At 43.0% G+C, this 27,674-nt stretch overlaps 1 protein-coding gene across 1 annotated transcript in view; it reads left to right on the forward strand.

Moving 5' to 3' along the window:
* The window catches only part of SCFD2 (sec1 family domain containing 2), a 622,955-nt gene that overhangs the window by 503,813 nt on the left and 91,468 nt on the right, over positions 1 to 27,674 (forward strand). Inside the window, exon 6 of the mRNA XM_033945418.1 lies at positions 5,980 to 6,125. Coding sequence (XP_033801309.1) covers positions 5,980 to 6,125 — 146 coding nt within the window. The remainder of the gene's footprint in view (positions 1 to 5,979; positions 6,126 to 27,674) is intronic.

Here is a 27,674-nt window from a genome sequence, read left to right on the forward strand (position 1 = left end):
GTTACGGCGGAGAATAGGTATGGTTGACTTAGGTGTCACTAAGGGCTCCTTTTACGAAGCCGTGTTAGCGGTTTCACGCGCGTAATAGCGCACGCTAAACTGTCGGACGCACTAGCCTCTACCGCCTCCTCTTGAGCAGGTGGTAGTTTTTCGGCTAGCATGGGGGTTAGCGCGTGATTAAAAGTCACGCGCGATAAAGCCGCTAACGCGGCTTCATAAAAGGAGCCCAAAGTGTTGTAACTAGACGCCGGTAAATTAGGAAAACCCTGGCCTAATATACTGGCACCTACCACAAGGATACCAAACAATACGTAAGCATTCCTAGGCACCGCTAAGCATGATTCTTTAAAGGACGCCTAGTGGTAGATTGACAACCATGCAGAGCAGCACCTACAAGCTAGGTATCGTTTACAGAATCAGGCTCAATGTGGCTAATATGTTAGCTCTATACCTATAGGATATTCATCTATTCTTTTTCCAAATAGTCTGTAATTCAGAAATTAAAACTAATTATTTCCAGAATATTTCCTTTGTATATCATTTATAGTCTCTGTTGTTTTCCAGCTTATATCCAATGAATTATGCGCTGCGCTTCTCCAGTTTTAGAAATCAGATTGTAAGCACTTTCAAAAAGGGACCGTCTCTTGAGTGTTTAATGTACAGGGCTGCTATAAAAATAATAAATAGTAGTAGTAGAAATCACATTCAGGATGTAATGTGCATTCCTTAAAAACTTCCTTATGACTTCTGTGTCATCTCTCTGTGGTTAAGGAATTTTTTTTCACTGTGACTCCAGCTCCCCTGCTCCCATGCTTTAGGTTTACATGGGAATTTGATTCTCAAACTAGATTTGAATGTCTCCTGCTTAACTGACTGTCCAGCTTCTGCAATTTCCCAGTATCAAATCTCTGATCACAGCAGGCAAAGCCACCTGCTTGTTCTGGCAAATAATTCATGCAATTCAATTCAACATGCAAGAAGAATCGAGCCTACCAAAATGAGTCCACTTGTACAAACCAGCCACAGCTCATTCTTGTGGCTTTTTCATCATGGTTTTTGGACTTAATACATTCCAAGTGTCCCTGCTTATATAGGAAAAAAACTTTATGCTAACTATATAGGGGCAAATTATATGTTTACTAGCAGCCGGTGAAAGTATAACTTGCTTATCTGGATTTTTGACTAATATACAAATAGATTTGGGTTACAAATCTGTTTAAAAGCCCCTTTACAATCTTTGTAATAAAGAAACAGTGTCGGGCCATAAAAATTATCCAGATAAGATATACAGTACATTTAGTTTAGGCCTGCAGATTAGTAGAAGGCTTAGATTAAAGCCCTTATTTTACAAGCCCTATTTGTGTTTTAAATAAACATAGAAAACCATTTTTAGAAAACTGACACTTACACAGTAATTAAAACATAGTAAATACACAATATTTCAAAACAGATTCTACCAATGTAAAGCCTGTCCTAAAATTCAGGACAAATGAATATTTATGTGCCGGGTGTTTACCGCATAAACATCCATTTTAGAAAAATAAAATTAAATAATATGATGGGTTCAATGTACACAATCAGTTATGTAAACCCTACTCAGATGAAGTAGAAACCCAAGAATAATAAATGTCTGCACTTTTACTCTATAATAATAAATAAAGGCCCTCTTTTACTAAGCTGTGGTGCTAAATGCTCCGATGTCTGAGCAACATCACAGCATTTAGCACTCCGGGCCATGGTAGAAACCTCATACATAGAAACATAGAAAATGACAGCAGAAAAGGGCCACGGCCCACCAAGTCTGCCCTCCCCAATGACCCACCCCCCTAATTTCTTCCATGAAGAGATCCCACATGCTTATCCCATTTTCTTTTAAAATCAGGCACGCTGCTGGCCTTGATTACTTGCAATGGAATATCATTCCAATGATCAACCACCCTTTCGGTGAAGAAATACTTCCTGGTGTTGCCATGGAGTTTCCCACCCCTGATTTTCAACGGATGCCCTTTTGTTGTCGTTGGTCCCTTAAGAAAAAAGATATTTTCTTCCACCTCGACACGACCCGTGACATATTTGAATGTCTCAATCATGTCTCCCCTCTCTCTGCACTCCTCGAGTGAGTACATCTACAACTTACCCAGCCGTTCTCAGATTCTTGAGACCTGAGGCCATCCTGGTTGCCATTTGCTGAACTGACTCAACTCTCCGCACATCCTTTTGGTAATGTGGCCTCCAGAACTGTACACAATATTCCAGATGAGGTCTCACCATGGATCTGTACAATGGCATTATGACTTCCGGCTGGCGAAACTTCTACGGATACAACCTATCATTTGTCTAGCCTTGGATGAAGCTTTCTCCACTTGATTGGCCGTCTTCATGTCTTCGCTAATAATTACCCCCAAGTCTCGTTCTGCTGTAGTCCTTGCTAGGGTCTCACCATGTAGGGTGTAAGATCTTCATGGTTTTCTGCTGCCCAGGTGCATGACCTTACACTTTTTGGCATTGAAACTTAGCTGCCAAGTTGTGGACCAATGTTCCAGTAAGCTTAGTAAGGGGGGGGGGGGGGAAAATTAGGTACCATACAAATTGCTATGAAAAATCACAGGCAACAGTATAATCGCCATATACACATTCACCAACAGACTCTCATGAGCGGGGAGGAAAAAGCTTCAGAACCCAACCTCCACCCTAAAGAGACTGGGGTGGTAGGTGTCAGAGGGTAAAGGAACTTCATAGGCATTAAAAAAAAAAGTCCTCCACTTGGAAATACAGTAGTCAGATGGCTCTGTACAATGCAGCTAAAAGGAAAGAGGCAAAAAAGGTCACTATGAAGAAGGTCCAGTGTTTCCCACTAAATGATCTCAAATCCTTGTTTCCTCACAGTTACCAGTTTAAATGACTAATTCTGCCATTGCAATGAGTCGTCGAAGCCCCACCAGCGCTGGAATTGGTGTTAACCTTTGAAGATAAGTGTTGCCACCATTTGATACATTTTGAATATATTATTTCTAAAATTACTGCTACAACGGCAGCATTAGTCATTTAAATTAGTAATAGTGAGGAAACGAGGATTTGAGATCAGTTAGCGCGAGTCAATTTGATTTAGCTTTTGAAAACAAGTGCAAGGAGGTAGTGTATACACGAGTAGAGCTGTGATCCCAGGATGGGGATCTGGAATAACATAATGTTGTAAGAGATCTTATGATCTAAGTAATATTGTTAGTAAAGATTTTATCAGTTTAGTTGATTCTCATTTCAATTGCAAACCAAGATATTATCCATACATAGAAACATATGGTGCACTTTGCACCCCTAATGCTATATTGAGTTAACACTGAATGTGGGTTAAAGTAATATTGAAACCATTTTCTGATATCCGTACACGCTTTACAGCGCAGGCGTGACTAAAGCTGGAAGTGGCATTAGATGCCGTAAAGTGCCTACAGGGATGCAATGCACGTCAAATGTAGGCCTTGAAAACTCTATCCTACATGTCTGGCGCCCACCTTCGCGGGAGGCTCAATTCTCGAAACAGCGCCATTGCGTGTTTGACATGCGAAGGGTGGCCGCTTTTAAGGTGGCCACCGACAACGGCGCCATTAGGAGAATCCGGCCCTTAGTTCCAGATTCATTAAATTTAGGCCCAGAGAAAAGTTTGCAGTTTGCACTATTCTATAAAGAACTCTCAGGGCTGAGCACCCGTTATAGTATAACGCTTAGTGCAAAATCCCACGCTCAACTTTAGGCACAAGGATTTATGTCTGTTGAAATCTGGTAGAAATCCTGGTGTACAAGATGGGCATGCAACCCCAGTTTTTTGTAACATTGCACCTAAATGGGGAGAGTGTGGCGCAGTGGTTAAAGCTACAGCCTCAGCACCCTGAGGTTGTGGGTTCAAACCCATGCTGCTCCTTGTGACCCTGGGCAAGTCACTTAATTCCCCCATTGCCCCAGGTACATTAGATAGAGTGTGAGCCCGCCGGGACAGACAGGGAAAATGCTTGAGTACCTGAATAAATTCATGTAAACCGTTCTGAGCTACCTTGGGAGAACGGTATAGAAAATTAAATAAATAAATATTTGGAATGACCCGGATCCACCCTTGCCCCTTCCACAGCCCTTTGGGTTGTGTAGCATTATAGAATAGCATGTAGACAGAGGTACGCATAAATCCAAATTAGTGTCAATTGTATCTCGTTAACAGCATTCATTGGTTATTAGCACCAAATTGACTAATTAGTTTACATGCGCATCTGGTTTCCAAAGCCAAATTTGGATGCCCAATTTTGTGTGACTTATGTAGAATCCAGAGGTGAATGCCTACGTAATGTAAATGTGCATGAGTCGAGTCTCTTTCATTTGGAAGGAAGCTCTGGAATGAGAGGGCATAGGATAAAGTTAAGAGGTGATAGGCTCAGGAGTAATCTAAAGAAATATAGTACTCCCGCAAAATTCGCAGGGGTTCCGTTCCAGGAACACCCGCGAATTTTTAAAAAAAAATGTGAATGCGGTTTTGAGTCTGTAAAAAGGCAGGAGAGGGCAGCTGGGGCACCGGCGGGTGCAATAAATCATACCCGGTATGCTCCGGGGGGGGAGGGAGGGGAGAGGAGGAGGAGGAATCGGCTGTGCAGAAGGCTGATTCACCTACTCATTCCCTATATTTTCTGACCGGAAGAGGCAGTCAGAAAATACCGTGAATAACTGAGTCCATAAATTGGGAATTCATGCGGGAATACTGTACTTTTTTACAGAAAGGGTGGTACCGTGTTTCCCCGAAAATAAGGCAGTGTCTTATATTCATTTTGGGCCAAAAAAAGGCACTAGGTCTAATTTTCGGGTAGGGCTTATTTTTTTCATGTACATGATCAGCTCTCCCTTCCTCTCCTTCACCCCAATTATTCATCTTTCCTTTCCCCCAGATGTGCAACACTTTCTTCCCCTCTCACCCATCCCCTTGTGCCCTCTATATGCACCATTTTTCTATCCCTCCCATCCCCCTGTGCAGCAGAACTCTTGCTCAGCTTCCATCCTTCCCTCCATCCCATCGCTCGTGCAGCAGAACCCTTGAGCAACTGCCACCGCCCCTGCCGTGCAGCCAAAATGCCACTGACCCTCTGTCCTTCCCTCCCAACCGATCCACCGCCGACCGCGACCATAAATACCTTCCAGCAGAGAGCGTCGGGCCAGCAGCACTCTAAACAGGCTGCTTCATGGCCTTCTTGCCAGTGTCTTCCGTGTGCGGTGTTACTGATGACATCATCAGTGATGCGGCAGAGGGAATTCCCCCGACGAGAAGGCCATGAAGCAACCTGTTTAGAGTGCTGCTGGCCCGATGCTGCTCTGCAGGAAGGTATTTATGGCTCGCGGTTGGCAGGGTTTGGGTGGGAAGGAAGGAAGGAGGGTCAGCGTGGGTTCAGTGGTTTGGCTGCGGGGCAGGGGTAAGCTCTGCTGCCGGAAAATTCAGGGACTAGGGTTTATTTTCAGGGGTAGGACTTATATTAAGACCTACCCTGAAAATCATACTAGGGCTTATTTTCGGGGTAGGTCTTATTTTCGGGAAAACACGGTTTATGCGTGGAAGAGTTTCCCGGAAGAGGTGGTGGAGATAGAGAGTGTGTCTAAATTCAAGAAAGCCTGGGATAGGTACGTAGTATCTCTTAGAGAGAGGAAGAGATAATGGTTACTGCGGATGGGCAGACTGGATGGGCCATTTGGCCTTTATCTGCCATCATGTTTCTATGTTTCTATGTAACTGCACAATAGTATGCAGTAAAAGCAGTATGCTAACTGGAGAAAGCCTTCCAAGTCCATTCTTTGCCAATGTGCCACCACCTGGCACAAAAAGCACTTAACGATTGTTTTAATGCATAGTAACTGCATAACTATTGCAAAACATCTTAACACGGTTGTGCATTTGGAAGTTATTATATATTAATGATCATTCTCTTATATCATTTTTTTTCTGTCTTATTTTAGGTTGTGAATTGTCTTCTGAACTGACATTTTCAAAGGCAAAAATTGCTTTAGATGAGATCTTTAAATCCTTAAGAGAAATTACCAAGTCTCGAATCCACATGAAGCATTTTAATTCTGTATATGTTCCAGGAAGCAACACTCACCAGGTCCGTGGGAATTTGATTTCATCTTCTTAATCCTTTACTTGTATAGTTTTAGTTCTACAGTTAATCTGTCCAGCCATTGTAACTTATTGAATGCTATACAGCCAGAGACTAACTTACATATACAAGATGACATTAGATGATATTTTGGAAGACATCGGATATGGCATATTATCTTCTTTCTTTCCACAACCCACTTCTGACACAGAGCAATGCAGCTCGGTCACCAAAAGCAACTTCAGTGCTCTCCAGCACATCAACTAATTCTGCAGAGATATTGGGAATGGGTAAACTGCGAACCTCGCGGATCACAACCGCAGGTCCTTAAAAATGTTCATTTATTGACAGCTAAGGTTTCAGATTTCATGTGTGCAGGTCCGCGTTGTAGCCCTTCATTCCACCGCTGTATCTGTTGCCGTTTCTGACTACGGATCTGTGCCGGCAGTCTTTTATTAATAACAATTAATTTGAGGAAACACTTCAGCTAACGGACCCTAATGCTTCTCCCTCCCTATGCTGAGACTAAAAGTGGCAAAACTTTTGCCCTGAGGTCCGTGCCACTTTTAGTCTCCACATAGGGAGGGAGAAGCATTAGGGTCCGTTAGCTGAAGTGTCTCCTCAAATTAATTGTTATTAATAAAAGACTGTCAGCACAGATCAGTGGGGTCAGAAACGGCAACAGATACAGCGGTGGATTGAGGGGCTAAAACGCGGACCTGCACACATGAAATCTGAAACCTCAGCTGTCAATAAATGAAAATGTTTATGGACGTGCGGTTAAGATCCGCGAGGTCTGTGAGGTCTGCGTTTTACCCCTTCCCAGAGATATTTGTCTGTTTACATACAAGTAAATTTTACAAATTGTGCGGTGTTTTGCTTTATTGCTTACCTTTTTTGAAATCTGAGCTCTTTATAAAGTAGGTTTGAAAAAAGTGCCTTTCTGGACTTTTTACACAAACATCCTGTCAAAGAATTGACAACTAGGATTACACTGTGGAGACAAAGGGAAAGAAAAAGTTTCTAACCACTTGCTGACATTCCATATCCTTTATTTTAGTTAAATGATTTTTTGTCATTTTAGACCAAGGGGGTCTTTTACTAAGGCACGCTGGCCGATTTAGTGTACGCTAAATGCTAACACGCCCTTTATATTCTATGGACGCGTTAGCATATAGCACACGCTAAATTGGTTCACACGCCTTAGTAAAAGACCCCCTAAAGTAGTTAAAAACATAAGAATTATCAGATTGGGTCGGATCAAAGTTCTTTCTACCAGCAGTGGCCAAGCTAGGTAACATTATTGGCAGAATCCCGAGAGGTAGCAAGATTCCATGCTATGGATCCCAAAGATAAGCTTTCCCCAGATCTACCTTAATGATATTTATAGACTTTACCTCCCATTGCCACTAGCAGTACATCTGGAAATTCATGAATATAATTATATAGTCCGTAAACGATGGCAGATAAAGGCCTAGCAATGTGTCGAGGGCTGTAATTTTTGCTCTGTGCATGGGATCCCCTTGCTTTGTTGGCAGCAGGAACCAGTCATTGTAGTGCTATTATGGGCTTGACCACAACTTGATGCTTGTTGCCCCAGTGGTATGTTTCCATTTTCTTCCCATTCAGAGGATCCTCTGTGTTTATTCCTAAACTAAACTAAAACTTAGATTTGTAGACCGGGTCATCACCAGTACGAGCTCGACTTGGTTAACAATAAGAAAATAATACATGGATGAACGTAAGAAGAGAGAAAATAATCAAATTAAGAAAAAGTTAATAAGATTGATTTTCAAAATGTTTAGTGAACAAGATTGCTTTTTTGAATTCTGTTACTGTTTTTTTTTCTCCACCACCATTTCTGAGGTCCATTTCATTCATCCACTACTCTTTTCATTAACAAAAAAACCCAAAACATTTCCTGATGATGTTGTTGAGTCTGCTTCCTTGTTGCTTCATAGAATGGCCTCTAGTCCTATAGGTAAACATCTATGTATTATCTGCTTCATCTGTCCTCTTAAGATACTGTATATATGTTTAAGTCTGTAAGTGTTGTCATCTATTCTGTACCATTTTAGTTGTCTTTCTCTGGATGGCCTCAACATATCCTTTCTGAGGCACAGCCTCCACAACGGATCTCAGTATTCTAGATGAGATATCACCAATGACTTGTAAAGAGGCATTATAGCCACCTTTTTTTTCTCCTGCTTATGCCTCTTTCTATGTACAGCCTATTATTTCTCTGGTAGGTTTCTTTTTGCATTATGAGCATATTTAAGAATTAAAAATGAGATTTATGATTATAATTATTTTAGATTTAGCTCCCACCTTTTCAGTAGTAACTCAAGGTGATTTACATTCAAGTAATTAGGTATTTGACGTCTCCAGAGGAATGGCCTAATGGCTTGAGAACCAGAGGAACTGGGTTTAATTGTCACTGCAGCTCCCTGTGGCTCTGCTACTACTATTAATTATTTCTATGGGACTACCAGATGTACGCAGCGCTGTACAGAATCATGAAGGGGACAGTCCCTGCTCAAAGGAGCTTAAAATCTAAACAGATAAGACAGAGAAATAGGATGCCATGGATACTTTTAGAAATAACCTCCATTACCTCATGTGCAAAATATAGAAACTGCTTTGATTGGAACAACAGAAGGGCAGCACATGAAATCCCATCTCCTTTCTTTTCACTTTCCTCCTACAATCTTAAGGGCCCCTTTTGCAAAGCTGCAGTAGCGAGTCCCAGCGTGGCAAGTGCAACACAGCCTATAGGAACTGAATGGGCTCTGTCACATTTGCTGCATAGGAATCACTACCACGGCTTTGTAAAAAGGGGTCCTAAGTTTGTACCTGATCCAATGGATGGTTAACTGACTAGCAGGTTTTGAACCAGGCATCTTTTAATGTTAGCACAGAGTGAAACAGCTGTGGTTTTGATGATGTTCTCTTCTAATGTCCCCTGATGGCACGTGGAGCGAAACAGGGTATGCCTGTTGGGACTAGCTGTCTGTGGGTAGCAGCTGAAAGGCTGAATTGAAGGAAACAACAGACTCGTGTTTTTTTGGGATACTACACAGATTCCTGACAATGCTGGAATAAAGATTGTGATACCTGAAGAAAATTACCGGATTGAGGATTATCGGCAGTTAAGTACCATGTGTGACTGAAATGGATGTTTTTGATATTTTGATTAGCTGAAACTTTTGTTCCAGCATGCTGAAAGAAAAGTGGAATGAACTTTGAATAGGACTGTGGAGTGTCCTTCTGTGGATAAGTTGTGGAAAAGTCTGTCATGTACTCTTTTCTATACATCTGCCTTATATACATGACTGAGGTTTTGATCCTACTTTACTAATCAAGAAGAGATTTGTGAAAACGTATTATTTTTTGCTTCAGGCATCGCTCGGTGGGCCGCAGAAAGCCAGCCTCGTGCCTGCAGAGACCGGAGAGGAGCGTGGGAGCACTGCTCCGCCCCCCTCCCGAACCAGCAGGAGCCCGACATCAAAACTAGCAGCACCACCAGAGCGCAGCCTTTTTTGCTTCAGGCATCGCTCGGTGGGCCGCAGAAAGCCAGCCTCGTGCCTGCAGAGACCGGAGAGGAGCGTGGGAGCACTGCTCCGCCCCCCTCCCGAACCAGCAGGAGCCCGACATCAAAACTAGCAGCACCACCAGAGCGCAGCCTTTTTTGCTTCAGGCATCGCTCGGTGGGCCGCAGAAAGCCAGCCTCGTGCCTGCAGAGACCGGAGAGGAGCGTGGGAGCACTGCTCCGCCCCCCTCCCGAACCAGCAGGAGCCCGACATCAAAACTAGCAGCACCACCAGAGCGCAGCCTTTTTTGCTTCAGGCATCGCTCGGTGGGCCGCAGAAAGCCAGCCTCGTGCCTGCAGAGACCGGAGAGGAGCGTGGGAGCACTGCTCCGCCCCCCTCCCGAACCAGCAGGAGCCCGACATCAAAACTAGCAGCACCACCAGAGCGCAGCCTTTTTTGCTTCAGGCATCGCTCAGTGGGCCGCAGAAAGCCAGCCTCGTGCCTGCAGAGACCGGAGAGGAGCGTGGGAGCACTGCTCCGCCCCCCTCCCGAACCAGCAGGAGCCCGACATCAAAACTAGCAGCACCACCAGAGCGCAGCCTTTTTTGCTTCAGGCATCGCTCGGTGGGCCGCAGAAAGCCAGCCTCGTGCCTGCAGAGACCGGAGAGGAGCGTGGGAGCACTGCTCCGCCCCCCTCCCGAACCAGCAGGAGCCCGACATCAAAACTAGCAGCACCACCAGAGCGCAGCCTTTTTTGCTTCAGGCATCGCTCGGTGGGCCGCAGAAAGCCAGCCTCGTGCCTGCAGAGACCGGAGAGGAGCGTGGGAGCACTGCTCCGCCCCCCTCCCGAACCAGCAGGAGCCCGACATCAAAACTAGCAGCACCACCAGAGCGCAGCCTTTTTTGCTTCAGGCATCGCTCGGTGGGCCGCAGAAAGCCAGCCTCGTGCCTGCAGAGACCGGAGAGGAGCGTGGGAGCACTGCTCCGCCCCCCTCCCGAACCAGCAGGAGCCCGACATCAAAACTAGCAGCACCACCAGAGCGCAGCCTTTTTTGCTTCAGGCATCGCTCGGTGGGCCGCAGAAAGCCAGCCTCGTGCCTGCAGAGACCGGAGAGGAGCGTGGGAGCACTGCTCCGCCCCCCTCCCGAACCAGCAGGAGCCCGACATCAAAACTAGCAGCACCACCAGAGCGCAGCCTTTTTTGCTTCAGGCATCGCTCGGTGGGCCGCAGAAAGCCAGCCTCGTGCCTGCAGAGACCGGAGAGGAGCGTGGGAGCACTGCTCCGCCCCCCTCCCGAACCAGCAGGAGCCCGACATCAAAACTAGCAGCACCACCAGAGCACAGCCTTTTTTGCTTCAGGCATCGCTCGGTGGGCCGCAGAAAGCCAGCCTCGTGCCTGCAGAGACCGGAGAGGAGCGTGGGAGCACTGCTCCGCCCCCCTCCCGAACCAGCAGGAGCCCGACATCAAAACTAGCAGCACCAACGGCGTGCAGCCGTTCGGCGTGCCGTCGAAGGCGCACGTCAAAGGCGCGTGCGCCTTAGCTCGCGCCTTTGCGAAGCACCTGCGCGAGGCAACTGCACAGGTGTCCGCGGAACCCCCATCATCCAAATCCATTCAACCCCAGCCAAGACATCTGAAAACACAGTCCAAACCGCGGATAACTCAGTGCCAACCACAGATCCCTTCTACAGGCATAGGCACTGCAGCCGGACAGAGACACAGCCGGATCAATCAACAAGAGACTTCCTTACCACGGGTCAACCCCAACAGGGCCGAACTATCTAGTCGCCAAGCCCTCACGGAACCAGACCTGATAGTCCAACCGGATAAGTATAACTGCTGCCTAATTACGCTGCCGCATTTCTTTGCTAGACCTTTGCATACAGTAATACCACACAGCACCCAGTACTCTAACACCACACAACAGCAGCCAACATAACCTCAAAAACAGCAGCCAACATACCCTTATATTCAACATACGAAGGGTAGGAATAATTTAACTCATTTCCCCCCCTTACTACCTAGATACTGTGTCAGTTTTTAACTCGTTAATTGTACTGCATTGTTTCGATACTGTCCTGTATTGCACTGGATTATTCTTAACTCGTTAATTGTACTGCATTGTCTCGATACTGTCCTGTATTGCACTGGATTATTTTGATACGACACTACACTGCACTATATGATACAACTTGAGATTCTAATGTATTGTACTGTACTGGTCTTCCCACACTGGTCTCGACCTACGTAACCCTCATCCCCCAACCTCTTCCCACCTCTTAGTGCTACCCCTCACTAGCCAAGAGACAAGCCAAAAGAAATAACGCTCCAAACGCACACTGCGACTCCCGCCACCCAACCTTCGCCCCTCAACGCCCCCCCACAAGCTCCCAAATTCCATCCTTTGCAACAGGAAGACCCCCCCCATCGCCCCTCAACGCCCTCCCGCAAACGCCCAAATTCCACCCACTCCGATAGGACGAGCCCTTCACAATGGCCTGGCCAAGCACGCACCAATGCGCTGCACTTCTCCTTCTCTACCTGTTCCTCAATAGGCTCTGCAACGCAGACAACTCTAACGCATCCCCCATCCCCATCCACTTCACAACACACCGACCAGCAAACCCCAAAACCCCAACACACACCCTCCTCACCTCACAAGACCATCCACATACCAATCCTTCCACCATCCCCCCTCCCCCACACAAACGAACCAAGCCCCACTCAAAAAAACCACGAACTCTAAAAAAACTGACCCACTCCCACTACTCCCCATTCGATCACACCAACCACCAAATACTACTTGGATTCTACCTAAATATCAGATCAATGAGGAATAAAGCGACATTGATCAAAGATTGGCTGATTGAAACTAACCCCGACTTCGTCCTCCTTGCGGAAACCTGGTTGCTATCAGACAAAGACATCATCATTAAAGAATGCCTACCCCCAGGATACAAAATTCTCTCACTAGCCAGAACATGGGGAAGAGGAGGTGGTCTTGCAATAATCTTCCGAGACCAACTAAACTGTACCACTCTCAACACAACATCTTCGCCCAACTCAGAAATTCTAACCATCTCCCTAACATCAAAATCACTGCCCTCCTCACTAACCATCACTTTATTCTACATCCCTCCAAAAAAATGGACCACATCCAAAGAGGACTTCGCAGAAACCCTACTAACCAACTCTCTAACAAGTCCCTACAACCTCCTATGCGGGGACATTAACATCCATCTCGAGCAACCTGATCAACCAGAAATCTTAGATTTTTGGTCACTCCTCACCCAACTAGGCTATGACAAACACCCCCCCATCAAAACCCACCAAAGAGGTCATCAGTTAGACCTGGTGACTCTCTCATCTAAGGATCAGACCAACCCCACTTTCTACTGGAAACAAGGCAACTGGTCAGACTCGCTTTGGTCTGACCACCGTCTATGTACCTTCACCATAGGATGCCAACATAAACCCCCCCAAAACAGCAAAACCAGAACCACCATATCCCACACTACCAGAGGAAAGATTGACCCAACTGAATTCTGGTCCCGTTTTGAAATCAACACCAACCCAACAGAAGAAACGGACCAGCTCATGAGCTCCTGGATCAAGGATAGTACCAACATATTAAACGAGATCGCCCCCATTAAAACACGCAGAATAAGAACCTCAAACAAAGAGGGCTGGTTCGACTCAGAACTGCAGCTATTAAAGAAGGACCTCAGAAAAGCAGAAAGAGTATGGCAAAAATCTGGTACCCTAGAACACAGACTGGCCTGGAGACTAAAACTAAAAAATTACAAAAACCTCATCAATGAAAAAAGAAAAAACTTCTACTCCCACAAAATTGGTAACATAAAAACCAACAGTAGTAACCTCTTTAAATTGGTTAATGACCTATATAACATCGAGACCTTCACAAACACACAAGAAGAATCCACTTTAACCGCCAACACCCTCGCCGACTTCTTCAACACCAAGATTCTAAAATTAAGATTAACACTACCTACCAGGCCCAACCCACTCGAGTTGTTCCCCATTCTCCTGGACCCGGACATATCAAACCCAGACACAGGAACTAGAACAGACCTAAGCTGGAAACAATTCGCAACAATCGACTGGCATACATTTAATACCTACTACAACAAATACACACACTCCTTTTGCAAACTGGACACATGCCCACCAAACATCATGAAAGCCGCCCCGCCCCACTTCAAAGCAAATATGATGACCTGGGTCAATTCACTTTTATCCACAGGAAACTTCCCGTTAGAGCATGGTCATATTATGATCACCCCAATTATAAAAAACGCGAAAGAACCATCAATCTCCCCTGCTAATTATAGACCAATTGCTAGCATCCCCCTATTTACCAAAATAGCAGAAGGGATGGTAAAGGCGGAACTCGTTGCATATCTTGAAAAATTCAACATCCTAAGCGACAATCAATCAGGTTTCCGCGCAGACCACAGCACTGAAACCATCATAGCCTCCCTTCTCGACCACCTCCACACCCTCTTTAGCCAGGGCTCAAGCGCCCTGATTATACAACTTGATCTGAGCAGTGCCTTCGACCTGGTCGACCACTCCATTCTCCTTGAATGCCTGGCCCACATCGGCATCTCCGACCAGGTCCTCAACTGGTTCCAGGGGTTCCTAAGAAATAGATCCTACACGGTGCTCAAGAACAACTTGTTCTCATATAGTTGGGACAATACCTGCGGGGTCCCTCAGGGCTCCCCCCTGTCACCCACCCTGTTCAATATCTACCTAGCCTCCCTAGGGAACCTTCTACACAACCTCAAACTTAAATCTTTCATCTATGCAGACGACATCACAATAGCCATCCCACTAACCAATTTCTCACAAGAACGACTCAACTACATTACAAACATTCTCAACCAGATCGAACTCTGGATGTTATCTTTTAGACTGAAACTCAATCCCGACAAATCAAAATTCTTCCTAGCCACCCCCAAGGACAAAATCAAGGACACTTCAATTCAACTAAAAGGACAAACTTTCCCCCTCGAGCCCACGCTAAAGATACTGGGAGTCACTCTGGACAAAAATCTATCCTTAGAAAACCACACCGATCTCATGGTCAGGAAAAGCTTCTCCGTACTGTGGAAACTCCGCACCATAAAAAAATACTTTGACGACACCTCTTTTCGCCTACTTGTACAATCCTCCATCTTCAGCATCCTTGACTACTGCAACATCATATACCTCAACGCCACAAAGAAAACCACCATGAGACTAAAAATAATCCAAAATACCGCGGTGCGTCTCATCTTCGGCCTTAAGAAATGGGAACACATCACCCCCTTCTACCACCAACTTCACTGGCTGCCATTTGAATCTAGAGTCCTCTTTAAATTTGCATGCTTCTGCTACAAATCGATAAATGGTTCAGCACCAAGTTACATTAATTCTCACTTTAACCTCTATAACACAAACAAGAAATCCCGTAGAATTCAGCTGTTCGCCTTCCCGTCTCTAAAACTCTGCCACCTTAAAAGATTCCTAGACAAAACCTTCGCCTTCCAAGCAGCTAAGCTCAACCCATGGCTTGCACAAATGATACTCGAGGCCCCCACTTACCTCGGCTTCAGAAAATCACTCAAAACCCACCTATTCGGCAAACAAGACCCCTAACAACCCCCCCCCCCCCGCTTACATTACTACACCCCCCCCCACCCACCCCCGCTCTTCCCCCCCCCTTAATTGCTCCCCTCTCCCCCATCTCCCCTCCGCCAGTCATCCTCTGTTAAGTTCGATTAACACTGCTTATATCCAATAAACTATTTACATCGGATAAATTGTCTTTACATGATAAAATGCTGTAAACCCCGCTCTTACATTTGTTTCTACCTGATAAATTGTGTACTGCTGATAAATTGTTTAAAATTGTTCAAACTGTTTGTAAATCTGCGTGTCAACGCAGATACTACTGTAACTGATGTAAACCGCCTAGAACTCTCCGGGTATGGCGGTATATAAGAATAAAATTATTATTATTATTATTATTATAAAGTTTGTGTAGATCCTGTTTGCACATGAGTACGTGAAGTGGGGGGAGAGGGGTTTCTGACCTGTGATTGAGGTTTGCCTGTTAGATTGTGTAGTGTGAACTTAAATTTGGCAGAGCACTATTTCAACTGAGGTCTTTTCTTTACAGAGAGGGTGGTTGATACCTGGACTGCACTCCCAAGGGAAGTGGTAGAGAGGAGAACAGTGACAGAGTTCAAAAAAAGCATGGGATAAACACAGGATCTCTAATCAGAAAATAATGGGTATATATTAAAGAACTAAGGCTAGTACTGGGCAGACTTGCATGGTCTGTGTCCCATATATGGCCATTCAGTTGAAGATGAACTGGAGAGGGCTTCGATGGCTGGAATGGTTTTGATGGGCTGGAGTGAGCTTTGATGAAAATTACAGTAGATGGAACTTAAGCGCAGTACTGGGCAGAGCTCTGGGTTTCTGGCCCAGAAATATCTAAGAAAAAGGACAATTTAAATTAAATCATTAATTTATAGAGCCTGTATGGTTGGGCAGACTAGGTGGACCATTTGGGTCTTTATCTGCCATCATTTACTATGTTACTATATAATTGTAAACAGCACAAGGAATGGCAAGTCAAATGTAAGGTGCAAATAAGAAAGGCAAGGAGAAACTTTGAAAAGAAGATTGCGCTGGAAGCAAAAACACACAGTAAAATCTTTTCTAGGTATATTAAAGAAGCCAGGAGGAGGATCAGTTGGACTGCTAGACAACCAAGGGATAAAAGAGACTCTCAGGAAAGACAAGACCATAGCAGAGAGACTAAATGATGTGGGGGAGTTACTCAAATAAATCTCTGTAACACTGGGAGATGTAATGGGTCAATTTGACAAATTGAACAGTAGCAAATTGCCTGGACCAGATGGATACATCCCAGAGTGCTGATAGAATTGAAAAATGAACTTGCAAAGCTATTGTTAGTAATTTTTCATTTTTCTTTAGTAATATGTAGAAATAAAACACAAACATAAAGGGAAAAAAATAATGCCTTTTATATTGGACTAATATAATGTAGTTTATGGTTAGCTTTTGAAGGTAACCCCTTCTTCCTCAGATCAGAAATAAGCAAATGTTGGCAGCATATGTATATATAAGGGAAACATGAAAGCATATAAACATGAAACCAATAAGTGTAAGGCTGAACTGCTTAATAATTATTTCAGTTCTGTGTTCATGGACAAAAGGCCCAGGGTAGGACCGCAGAAACAAATGCAAATAGGAACAGAAGTGTAGATCTGGAAAGATTCTCAGAAGACTGTGTTTGTGAGGAGCTACCTAAATTAAAAATAGACAAGGCAATGGGGCCTGACGGGATACATCATAGGGTACTCAAGGAACTCATAGGTTCTGGCGGCTTCATTGTCTCATCTTTTCAATACTTCCTTAGAGTCTGGTATGGTCCCGGAGAACTGGAGAAGGGAAGATGTGGTCCCTCTGCACAAGTAAGAAGGAGGTTGGGAATTACAGGCTGGGTAATCTGACCTCAGTAGTGAGTAAACTAATGGAAACACTTCTTAAGTGGAGATAGTGAGATTTCTAAAATCGAACAGACTTCAGGACCCAAGGCAGCATGGTTTTACAAGAGGCAGGAATCGACTTCACGAACTTATGGGCTGGGAGGCCCGTTTGGCCTGTTCTTCTTGTCGCTGGGGCAGAGACTTTGTTAACACTTGGACTCCATACTTGAACATTTTGACCCCTGAGAGTTGTAGCCATATCCTGAACAGACTCCACCTTTGATTCAGTGCATCTATTTGCCATTGTTGTTCCCTGCTTGAGAGTTGTATGTTTCTTTGGGGGGGTGGGGAGGGGAGGGTGGGGGGGTGGGGGTTTCTCTCTGTGGGGTGGGGGTGTTGCTTGATCGTGGAGGACATCAGAGTCCAGTCCTCCGCGGTTGTTGGGTGAAATTGTATACCCTGTTTTCTACTGCTGTTGTACTTGCTTAATTAAATAGATTTGAACATGATTGATTTCTTTGACTGGGTGACCAAACAATTGGATATGGAAGGGGCGCTAATGGTAGTGTACTTGGACTTTAGCAAAGCTTTTGACATGGTGCCGCATAGATTGATAAATAAACTGAATGCATGCAGTTTGGACCTTAAAGTGACAACTGGATTAAAAACTGATTAAGTGAAAGGAGACAAAGGGTAATAGTAAATGGAGTTTGCTTGGAGGAAAAGGATGTTGTTAGTGGAGTGCAGCAGTGATCTGTCCTTGGACCAGCTCTGATATTGAGTGATATTGCAAAGAACTGTCTTGCAAAGTTTGGCTTTTTGTGGATGATACCAAGCTCTGTAATAGGATTGACACCCCGGAAGTTGTAGATAACATGAGGAGGGATCTGGTGAAGCTTGAAGAATGGTCAAGCAATTGGCAACTAAGATTTAATGCTAAAAATGCAGGGTCATGCACTTGGCCTGCAAAAATCCAGGAGAAAGGTATAATATAGGAGGCAAGGAACTTTTGTGCACGGAAGAAAAGCGGGACTTAGGGGTGAGTGTGTCTGATGATCTTAAGGTGGCAAGACCGGTAGAAAAGACGAAAATCAAAGCCAGGAAGATGCTTTGGTGCATAAAGAGAGGAATGGCCAGTAGGAAAAGGGAGGTGATAATTCCACTGTATAAGTCTTTGGAGAGGTGTGTGCAATTTTGGAGACCATACCATGATATAAATAGAATTGAGTCAGTCCAGAGAGCTGCTATAAAGTTGGCTAGTGGCCTTTAACATAAATCATATGGGCACAGACTTAGGGCTCCTTTTATCAAGCTGCGGTAGGTGGTTAATGTGCGAAATACCGCACGTTCAACCACCTGCCGTGCTAGTCGCTAACGCCTCCATTGACGAGGTGTTAGTTTTTTGGTGTGCCGCGGGGGTTAGCGCGTGATGAAATGTCCGACACGCTAACCCCCGTAGCACACCTTGATAAAAGGAGCCCTTAGAGCAGGGGTGTCCAACCTGCGGCCTGAGGGCCACATGCGGCCCTGTGAAGTATTTTGTGCGGCCCTGGTCGAGGGCGTTGCAGTGTTTTCCTGTGCTGCCTCCAGGTGTTTACCATCTTGCTGGCTCCATCCTCTGTCTTGCTGCAGAGTCTGTGCATTTGTGTAGCCCCAGAAATATTTTTTTCGGCCAATGCGGCCCAGGGAAGCCAAAAGGTTGGAAAAGACGGGAGAGAGGGGATATGATAGAGACGTTTAAATATCTCTGTGGCGTTTATATACAGGAGGTGAGTCTTTTTCAAGTTAAAGAAGAAAAATTCCAGAAGGAGAGGGCATAGGATGAAGTTAAGAAGTGATAGGCTCAGGAGTAATGTAAGAAAATACTTTTTTACAGAACGGATGGTAGATGTGTGGAATGGTCTCCCGGTGGAGATGGTGAAGACGAAGATAGTACACTTCCCCCTTCCCATTCGCGGTTTCGGTAATCTCGGTTTCACATATTCACGATTTTTGGGGGGAGGGTGGAAAAAGAAAAAAAAACACATCGTTAAGTCTTCCCCCCAGCATCCTGGTTTTACCTGGTGGTCTAGCGGGCTTTTGGGGCAGAAGCGATCTTCCTACACTCCTGTCCCGTGCAGATCGCCATTAGGAAATAGCTGTAGGGAGTTCCCATCGTAGTCTCGAGAGACTATGGGAACTCACAGCAGCCATTTCCTAATGGCGATCTGCACGGGACAGGAGTGTAGGAAGATCGCTTCTGCCCCAAAAGCCCGCTAGACCACCAGGTAAGGCCGGGGAGGCGGGGGTGGGTCAGAGCCAGATATTCACGGTTTTTCGCCATTCACGGTCCAGCTCTGCCCCTATCCCCCGCGAATCCGGAGGGAGAAGTGTATCATAATTCAAGATAAATTGAGACAAGCATGTGAGATCTCTTAGTGAGAAGATAAAATAATGGATGGTGGGGAAGGGCAGACTGGATGGGCCATTAGGCCTTTATTTGCCATCATGTTTCTATGTATCTATTTCAGTGGTAGTTGGAGAGAAAGAGGTGACAAAATAGTTTGAATTTCTTAGAGTAGAATAAAAAGTAAAGATCTTTGTTAAGTAAGAGACAGAGAGGTGTCAAAGCAATTTGTTTCTTTGCAGTGGGAAAGAAAGCCAAGGTCCCTGTTGAGTCCTGTCTGGTGGGTATCAAATTATTTTATCATTTTGATTTCAAAAGTCTTACATTCTTGGATTGTCTTAAAATTTCGTTTCAGTATTCACACCATAAAATCATTTGGGCAGTGGTCAGTTTTTCCAAAGTGCTCTCCGTCAGAGGTGGCATTGGTTCGCATTGTAATGGGCAGACTGGATGGACCTTTCAGGTCTTTATCTGCTGTCATTTACTATGTTTTAATATAATATCTAGTCTTTAGCATCTGGCTTGTTTCACCAACGTAGCACCCTTCTTTGCACTTTTCTTTAAAATCCAGCATAGTACTGGAAGACTAGAGAGTGGTCAACATGATGCCAATTTTTAAAAAGGGTTCCAGAGGTGGCCCAGGAAATTATAGACTGGTGAGTTTGACGTCAGTGCCAGGCAAAATGGTAGAAACTATTATAAAGAACAAAATGACAGAACTTATACATAAGCATGGGTTAATGAGAGAAAGCCAGCATGAATTTAGTCAAGGGAAATCTTGCTTCACCAATCTACTGCATTTCTTTGAAGGAGTAAATGAACATGTGGATAAAGGTGAGCCAGTTGATATGGTGTATTTGGATTTTCAAAAAACATTTGACAAAGTACCTCATGAAAGACTTCTGAGGAAATTAGAAAGTCATGGGATAGGAGGTAATGTTCTTTTATGGATTGAGAACTGGTTGAAAGACAGAAAACAGAGAGTGTGTTTAAATGGTCAATATTCCGAATGGAGAAGGGAAAATAATGTGGTTCACCCATATACCTCTCAAAGTTAAGTAATTTTAAATAATTCAAATTTCACTATTGTCCACGCTTTGAACAGAACAACTCAAGCTTAAACATTCTAAAAGGGGAAAAGCCTCAGACCCCTGCATGCCGCCAGAACCTCTCTTGTAGGCAGTGCTAAAAACAGAAACCACTTTATAAACTGAAAAAAAAACCCTTATTTTGGTGTCTTCCCCGCACACTTAAAGTTATATGATATAATTGTGCTTCAAATCCCACATTGAAACTGCTTCATGAACATTTAAACAGCTTTAAACAAGCTATGCAGGGATAACTGAACTTATGTGTCCTTAAATTAGCCTATAGATGCCGCTTCAGTGCTGCGTCAGGGCAAGGGACCCATAGATATCATTCTAAAAAAGAGAGAGAGAAAATAGAGGAAGCATTACTTTTTGCTCTTATTCCTGTTCTCTTCTTAACTCTGGACATACTTACTAGTTGGCACATATCCATGCTCACTCTGTGGCAAAAATGGCCGCGGGTCAGAGCCAATCAATTTAAACCAGCGTCTGTCGTCAAGGCTGATGTAACAGATTATTTATTTGACATATTTGAGTCTTCCGGGACTAGAGCTAGGCTCATCTTGGTAGTTCATTCTTTTTTCTTTTTTTTTAATAATTCTTTATTTATTACTTTTAAATTTTTCCAAGAAACCTCTTATACAGAATATTGAAAAAGAAAACAATACAATATCTCCATTGGACAATAACATTCTTGAAAAAGAAGACTCATATTAATTAAAAAAGAAAACAGTATCTCCATTGGACTATAACATTCTTAATCAATACTATTAATCCCCCCCAAAAAATGGATCTAAGATTCCCAATGAGTGCTAATAAAATAAATCATATTATTAACAAGAAAAGCAAAGCATCTGACTACAGTGGAGGAGTCTATCCAATTACTCTACTATTGATGTTATTTCGTTAACCCCTTCCAGGCGCCTTGTAGAAAGGAACCCTGTTAGTTGAGATGGATCAAAAAATACATATGTATTGGATCTATATTTAACAATACATTTACAGGGATATCGTAATAAGAAAGATCCTCCTATCATTGTTACTCCTGGTTTAAGAAGCAAGAATTGTCGTCTACGTTTTTGGGTATCCTTACTCACGTCCGGGAACATCTGTATCTTTAGTCCCAAGAATTCTTTATGTCTATTTTTAAAGAACATTTTTAATAACCAATCTCTGTCCGGCAATAAAGCCACCTTTAGAATTAGTGTAGCAGGTTTTACTATGTCTTTCAATGATGTTTCAAGGATTGCAGCAGCATCCTTTTGTAGATCCTGATTTAAAGAAGAAAAATCTTCTTGTTCTTGTTCTTTCTCTTTCGAGGGTAAATAAAATACTTGTGCAAAAGGAGGAAGCATTTCTTCTGAAACATTCAAATTTTCCATAAGATATTTTTTCAACATTTCTTTTGCGGAAATCATTGGATTTTTTGGAAAATTTAATAATCTAAGATTAGTAGAGCGGAAATTATTTTCCAAATTTTCAATTTTTCTTCTCATAATAGTATTATCCTTAATAAAGGTAGTCTGTAATTGCTTCACTCCTAACAACTCTTTTTCAATATTTTCCACCTTATTATTTGTTATAGCAATCTCTTGTTTAAAGTTTTTCAGTTCTTTTTGTTCTAATACTGTTTTTTCCAATTCCTTTATCTATGGGGATAATGACTGCCCCAAACTGACGACTAAGTCCCATAAGGAATCCAGGGTAACATTGGTAGGTTTTGTTAAGGCATAGGCAAAAGTACCTGCTTGTATTGAGTCAGTTATCTCAATCTCCAGATTCCTCTCTTTCTCACCTTGACTTTTCAGCTGCTCCAAAGCTGTTCCTGCGGCGGGCTCGATGGAATCCATAGCCTGGCTCATTGAAGCCTCCCGAGAGAACAAGTCTGCCTCCTTGGCTAGACTGTCCTCTCTGGGTGAGCTGGCTCCCTGCGGCTGTGGAGGCGGGGTCCTTGCGTCGGGGCTCAGAGTCGCATCTAGCCCAGGGAGGACAACGGCTTCACTCCCAACCGGGACCTCCAGCGGGCGATTCCCCAACGCCACTGTCTCCTGCTCCAGACGCCTCAGTATTTCGTCAATCCTAAACAGAGGAGAGGTTTCCGAGCGCCGTGAGGCTCCACCAGTGCTCTTACCTCTCCTCTTCGGCATCGTAGTGAAGTAAGTACAACTTTAAGGGGAATTGCTGAGAGCGTCTCTCTGTGGTCAGTCCTTCGCGGCCATCTTAGATCCGCCGGTAGTTCATTCTAATCTGATGCTTCCATTACATGAAGTTAACTTATTAAGTCAAACTCAAAATTTTGTACTGCCTAAAATGATAGAAAAAAATCATTTATCCAAAAAAATTCTTATTTCCCTTTATTGGACTCAAGAATCCTCTGTAGTTTTCTTATTGGATAAAAAAAAATAATAATAAGTGCCACTCAGTTTTAAGGTTTAGACCTCTTGGTTCTTCTGAACCTAAACGGTATCACTTGTTTGCTCTTTCCAAAAATACTAGGAGAAAGAGGCATGCGATGAAGCTACTATGTAGTAGAGTTAAAACAAACCAGAGAAAATATTTCTTCACACAATGTGTAATTAAACTCTGGAATTCGTTGCCAGAGAATGTGGTGAAATCATTTAGCTCAGTGTTTCTTAACTTGGTCCTGGAGTACCCCTTACCAGTCAGGTTTTCAGGATATCCACAATGAATATATATGAAATAAATTTGCATATAATGGAGGCAGTGTATGCAAATTTCTTTCTTGCATATTCATTGTGGATATCCTGAAAACCTGACTGGCGATGGGGTACTCCAAGACCGAGTTGAGAAACACTGATTTAGCTTAGCAGGTTTAAAAAGGTTTGGATAATTTCCTAAAAATTTCCTAAAAAAAGAAGTGTATAGGCCATTATTGAGAAGGCTTTGAGAAATCAATTGCTTATTCTGAAAGGACACAGGTATTGGAGTCATGTTCCAACCCTTTATTTATATTGTAGGGTTTTTGGTAAACCCGCCGCGGTTACTGTTCTTTTGGCAAGGACAAATATTAATGTGGAGTTTTCGGTAAATTCCCGCCGCGAAAATAAGCAGCTGCCATTCTTTCGGGAAGAATGAAATTAAATGAAGACTTTTGGAAAGTCTCTATTGTGGATTTATAGAAACGTCTACGCATTCTGTCATCTGTACCATTCTTTGCATGCGCTTTTCTCTTCTATCGCTTAGATAAGATTTTATAGAGTATAAGATTATATTGTATATTATTAATGTACCTCGCTTATAAGGTAAGGTAAGCGAAAATTTCTGCATTGTTATATTGGGTTTTTTTTATTGAAAAAAAATTCCTGCATTGTGATATTGTTTTTCTAATGGGTCATAAAGGCACTTAGGATTCTCCACCTCCTAGACAGATGAGACTTTGTTCGCTTCAGTAATAATAATAATAATGGTAATAACTTTATTCTTCTATACCGCCACAATCTTGCGACTTCTAGGCGGTTTACATTTAAGAGAGCTGAACATTCAGCGATTTACAATATGTGGAGGGAGTACAGAGTACAGAGACTATTAGGACAGAGTACAGAGACTATTAGGAATCAAAATTACAAAATATAATGTTTGCTAAGAATTTCGGAGCGGACCTGTAAAGAAAAATCGCAGCTTTCCTGGGAAAAGGGAAAAAATTACAATGTACAGTTTGTTTAGAGATTCAGAAACAGCAAGAATTAGGATTTCAGAGAGCATTGTGAAAAGAAAGAGTACTTAGTGAGGTTCTGTTTAGGTGATATATGTCGAATAGGGTAGTTTTTATGAGTTTTCTAAAGGCATTGTAGGTCAGTTCGGTTTTATTAATGTGACTGTCTAGCCAATGTTGTTGTTTATTTGCTTGGAGCATGAAGGTTCTGTCCAGAAAGGTTTTGTATTTACAATTGGTTATGCTTGGGTATGCAAAAAAGATAGCTGTTTCTGGTTTGTCTTGTTGGGTTGTGGAGTGCGAAATGGGTTTGTAGATACATAGGTGCTAGTCCCCAAACTAGCTTGAAACATATGCAGGAGAACTTGAATAATATTCTTGCCTCGACTGACAGTCAGTGCAGTGGTTTGTGGTGGGGTGACATGGTCATTCTTTTTTAATCCATATATCAAACGGACAGCTGAGTTCTGAATTATACCCAAATAAACGATATTACAATAGTCCAGGGTAGAAAGCACTAGTGATTGCACTAATAATCTAAACGATAGTGGGTCGAAGTATTTTTTGATGGTCTTTAATCTCCATAACATCGTGAAACATTTTGTTGCCACTATATTCGTGTGTTCAATCATAGTGAGGTGTGTGTGTCCAATGTGACTCCCAATATTTTTATTGTGTTGGTAATTGGGTAATCATGGTCTTTTATATGTAGCGTTGAATTGGCAATTTTATCCGTTGGGCTTGCAAGGAAGATTTTTGTTTTTTTCTGTGTTAAGTTTCAGTTTGAAGTTGCTTGTCCAATGTTCTATTTCGGTCATTATATGAGTAATGTATTTTGAGGTTTCATTTGTTATGCTATTCACTGGGATTAGGATGGAGATGTCGTCTGCATTTATGTAATAGATCAGGTTTGGTTTTTGCAGTGGGTGTCCTAGAGAGGATATGTAAATGTTGAATAGGGTAGGTGAAAGTGGTGAACCCTGTAGGGCTTAATATGAATTGAATGTGAGTGAACCAGGTTGTGGATGTGTGGTATGGGTGAAGTGGTTGAGTTGGAGTCGGAGATCTGATTCTGATTCTTTGGCAGGAAGAGGGGGAGGGCAGCCCCTCCTTCTCCTTTGTTGTAGTGACAAGCAGGATGACTAGTTTTCAGCACTGTTTGTAGGCCGGCTGAGAACTTTTCAGCAGCTTGTTTGATACATAGACAAATTGTCTGAAATAAGTTTTTAAGAATGATAAAAGAATATAGGCATATATTTAAAAACAAAACAAATTATAATGAAAAAGAAAGAGAGAAGGATCAAAACAAAAGGGGGGAAATAAAAAATAAATAATCTAGCACTTTGTAGAAAAGATTAAAATGAATAAGAAAAGCAAGGAGCAAAGTCCCATTACAGTCCTTAAAAGGACTATTATACTCCAAATGCGTCTTTAAAAAGAAAGGCCTTCAAGCTAGTTTTAAATTTATCAAGTGATGAACTTTCTCTTATATAATTTGGTGCTGAGTTCCAGACGGTAGGGGGCCGTCACAGAAAAGATATTAGTATGCATGGTGCCAATGTGTCTTAAAGAGGGAATAGATAACAGGTTTTGATAAGAAGAATGTAATGTGCGATGGAGGTTGTGGGGGATTAATAACCTGTTGATGAAATCAGGTAGACCGGAAGCTATGGTTTTATCTATCAGTAACATTATTTTATAAGTAAATCGATGATCTATGGGAAGCCAATGGGAGTTAATCAAAAGTGGTGTGACATGATCAAATTTTTGAGCTTTTAAGTTGAAATGATTTTAATGGCAGTATTTTGAATAATTTGGAGGCGTTATCTTTCTTTCTTAGTGATGCCTTTATATAATGCATTGCAACAGGATCGAGATACAATGCAGATAGAATTGGAAAAAGTAAAAAGTGATTTGACAGCCAGAAAAAAAAACAGTGTTAGTGCATAGGGATGTCCTGACTTTCTGTATCTAAATACCAAGGTCACTCAAACCTTCACAGCCCTGCCGGACTCCTATCACTTTCCTGTGGACTCAATTTTGGAGACGCAGGATAAGGGAAAGAAGTCAGACTCTGAATTCAGCTTGAGGTATGTGGCACCTTTGATTTTGGGCACTTGCGGCCGCCCCAATGTTAATACTACCAAAGAGGGTCAGGATAAATTAACTTTAATTAATACAGGGGCCAGAATTATTTTTACAGATAGAGCAAGAAAAATATGGAAATTTGTGAGATTCAAGTTTCAAGTTTATTTTTAACTTATTGAATAGCTTAATTTAATTTGCTAAACGATTTACAAATAAAAACAAAAGGTGTACACATAAGCTTATTAATAGTAAATTACATGAGTTTGACATATTGACATACAAACTAACAGATACATAAGGAAAAAGGGCAGAACTACAATTGTATTAATAAAGCACAAAAGAAGACATGAATGGTGAAAACAATAGGAATAGGGAATAAATAAATTAAAGGCGTCTTTAAAAAGGAAGCTCTTCAGATTGCCTTTAAAATGGTTTAGGTCATTTTCTTCTCTTAAATGCTGAGGTAAGGTGTTCCATAATTGTGGGGCCATTACAGAGAAGATATCATGATGACGAGTTCCGATAACTTTCAGTGATGGAATTGTTAAGAGTTTTTGATTAATGGATTTTAAATAACGTGATATACTATGGGGAATAAATAGTTATTAATGAATTGGGGTTCGTTCAAAGACAGTGTTTTAAAAAATTAAAAGTAGGATTTTAAAGGTAATGCGATGAGTAACAGGAATCCAATGTGATTCGATCAGGATTGCAGACAGAGCTTGATAGGTGTGGAAGAGGTTTAATGAAACCTGGACCCAAGAGGCAGGTCTTAGTGCCCATGCAAATATGGATTCCCTACTTATTCAGACTTTCCTTTCTAACCTCTGTTCTCCTTTGCATACTCTGGTCAAACAAATGATTTCAGAATGGCCCACTAGTTCTCGTGCATAATTTCAGATTGGAAAAAGGAGCAGTGCGGGGTTTGAACCCCCAAGCCTCAGGTTCCTTAGGCTGTAGAGCTAACTACTATGCAACACTCTCCTACGCTTTGAGATCTCTAAGCCTCGGGAAATCCTGCATTATCAGGGCCAGCTACCTACCTGGGGACCGCGCCTGTCCGCTCCTCGCGGAAGAGAGGGTCACGGGTTTTGTAGCGGGCGGACCCCTGTCTCCGATTGAGATGGTAATAATCCATCTAGAAGTACTGGATGTTTTAATTGCGGAGACCCTGGTCACTGGCTTAATCAATGCCCATCTGGCCGGTGCCCAAAGCCGCCCTTCGGACGGACTTTGGTGCAAAGAGGGGAAACCCTGTAT

The sequence above is a fragment of the Geotrypetes seraphini genome, chromosome 1 (genome assembly GCF_902459505.1).
Source record: "Geotrypetes seraphini chromosome 1, aGeoSer1.1, whole genome shotgun sequence".
In the NCBI taxonomy this organism is placed as follows: domain Eukaryota; kingdom Metazoa; phylum Chordata; class Amphibia; order Gymnophiona; family Dermophiidae; genus Geotrypetes; species Geotrypetes seraphini.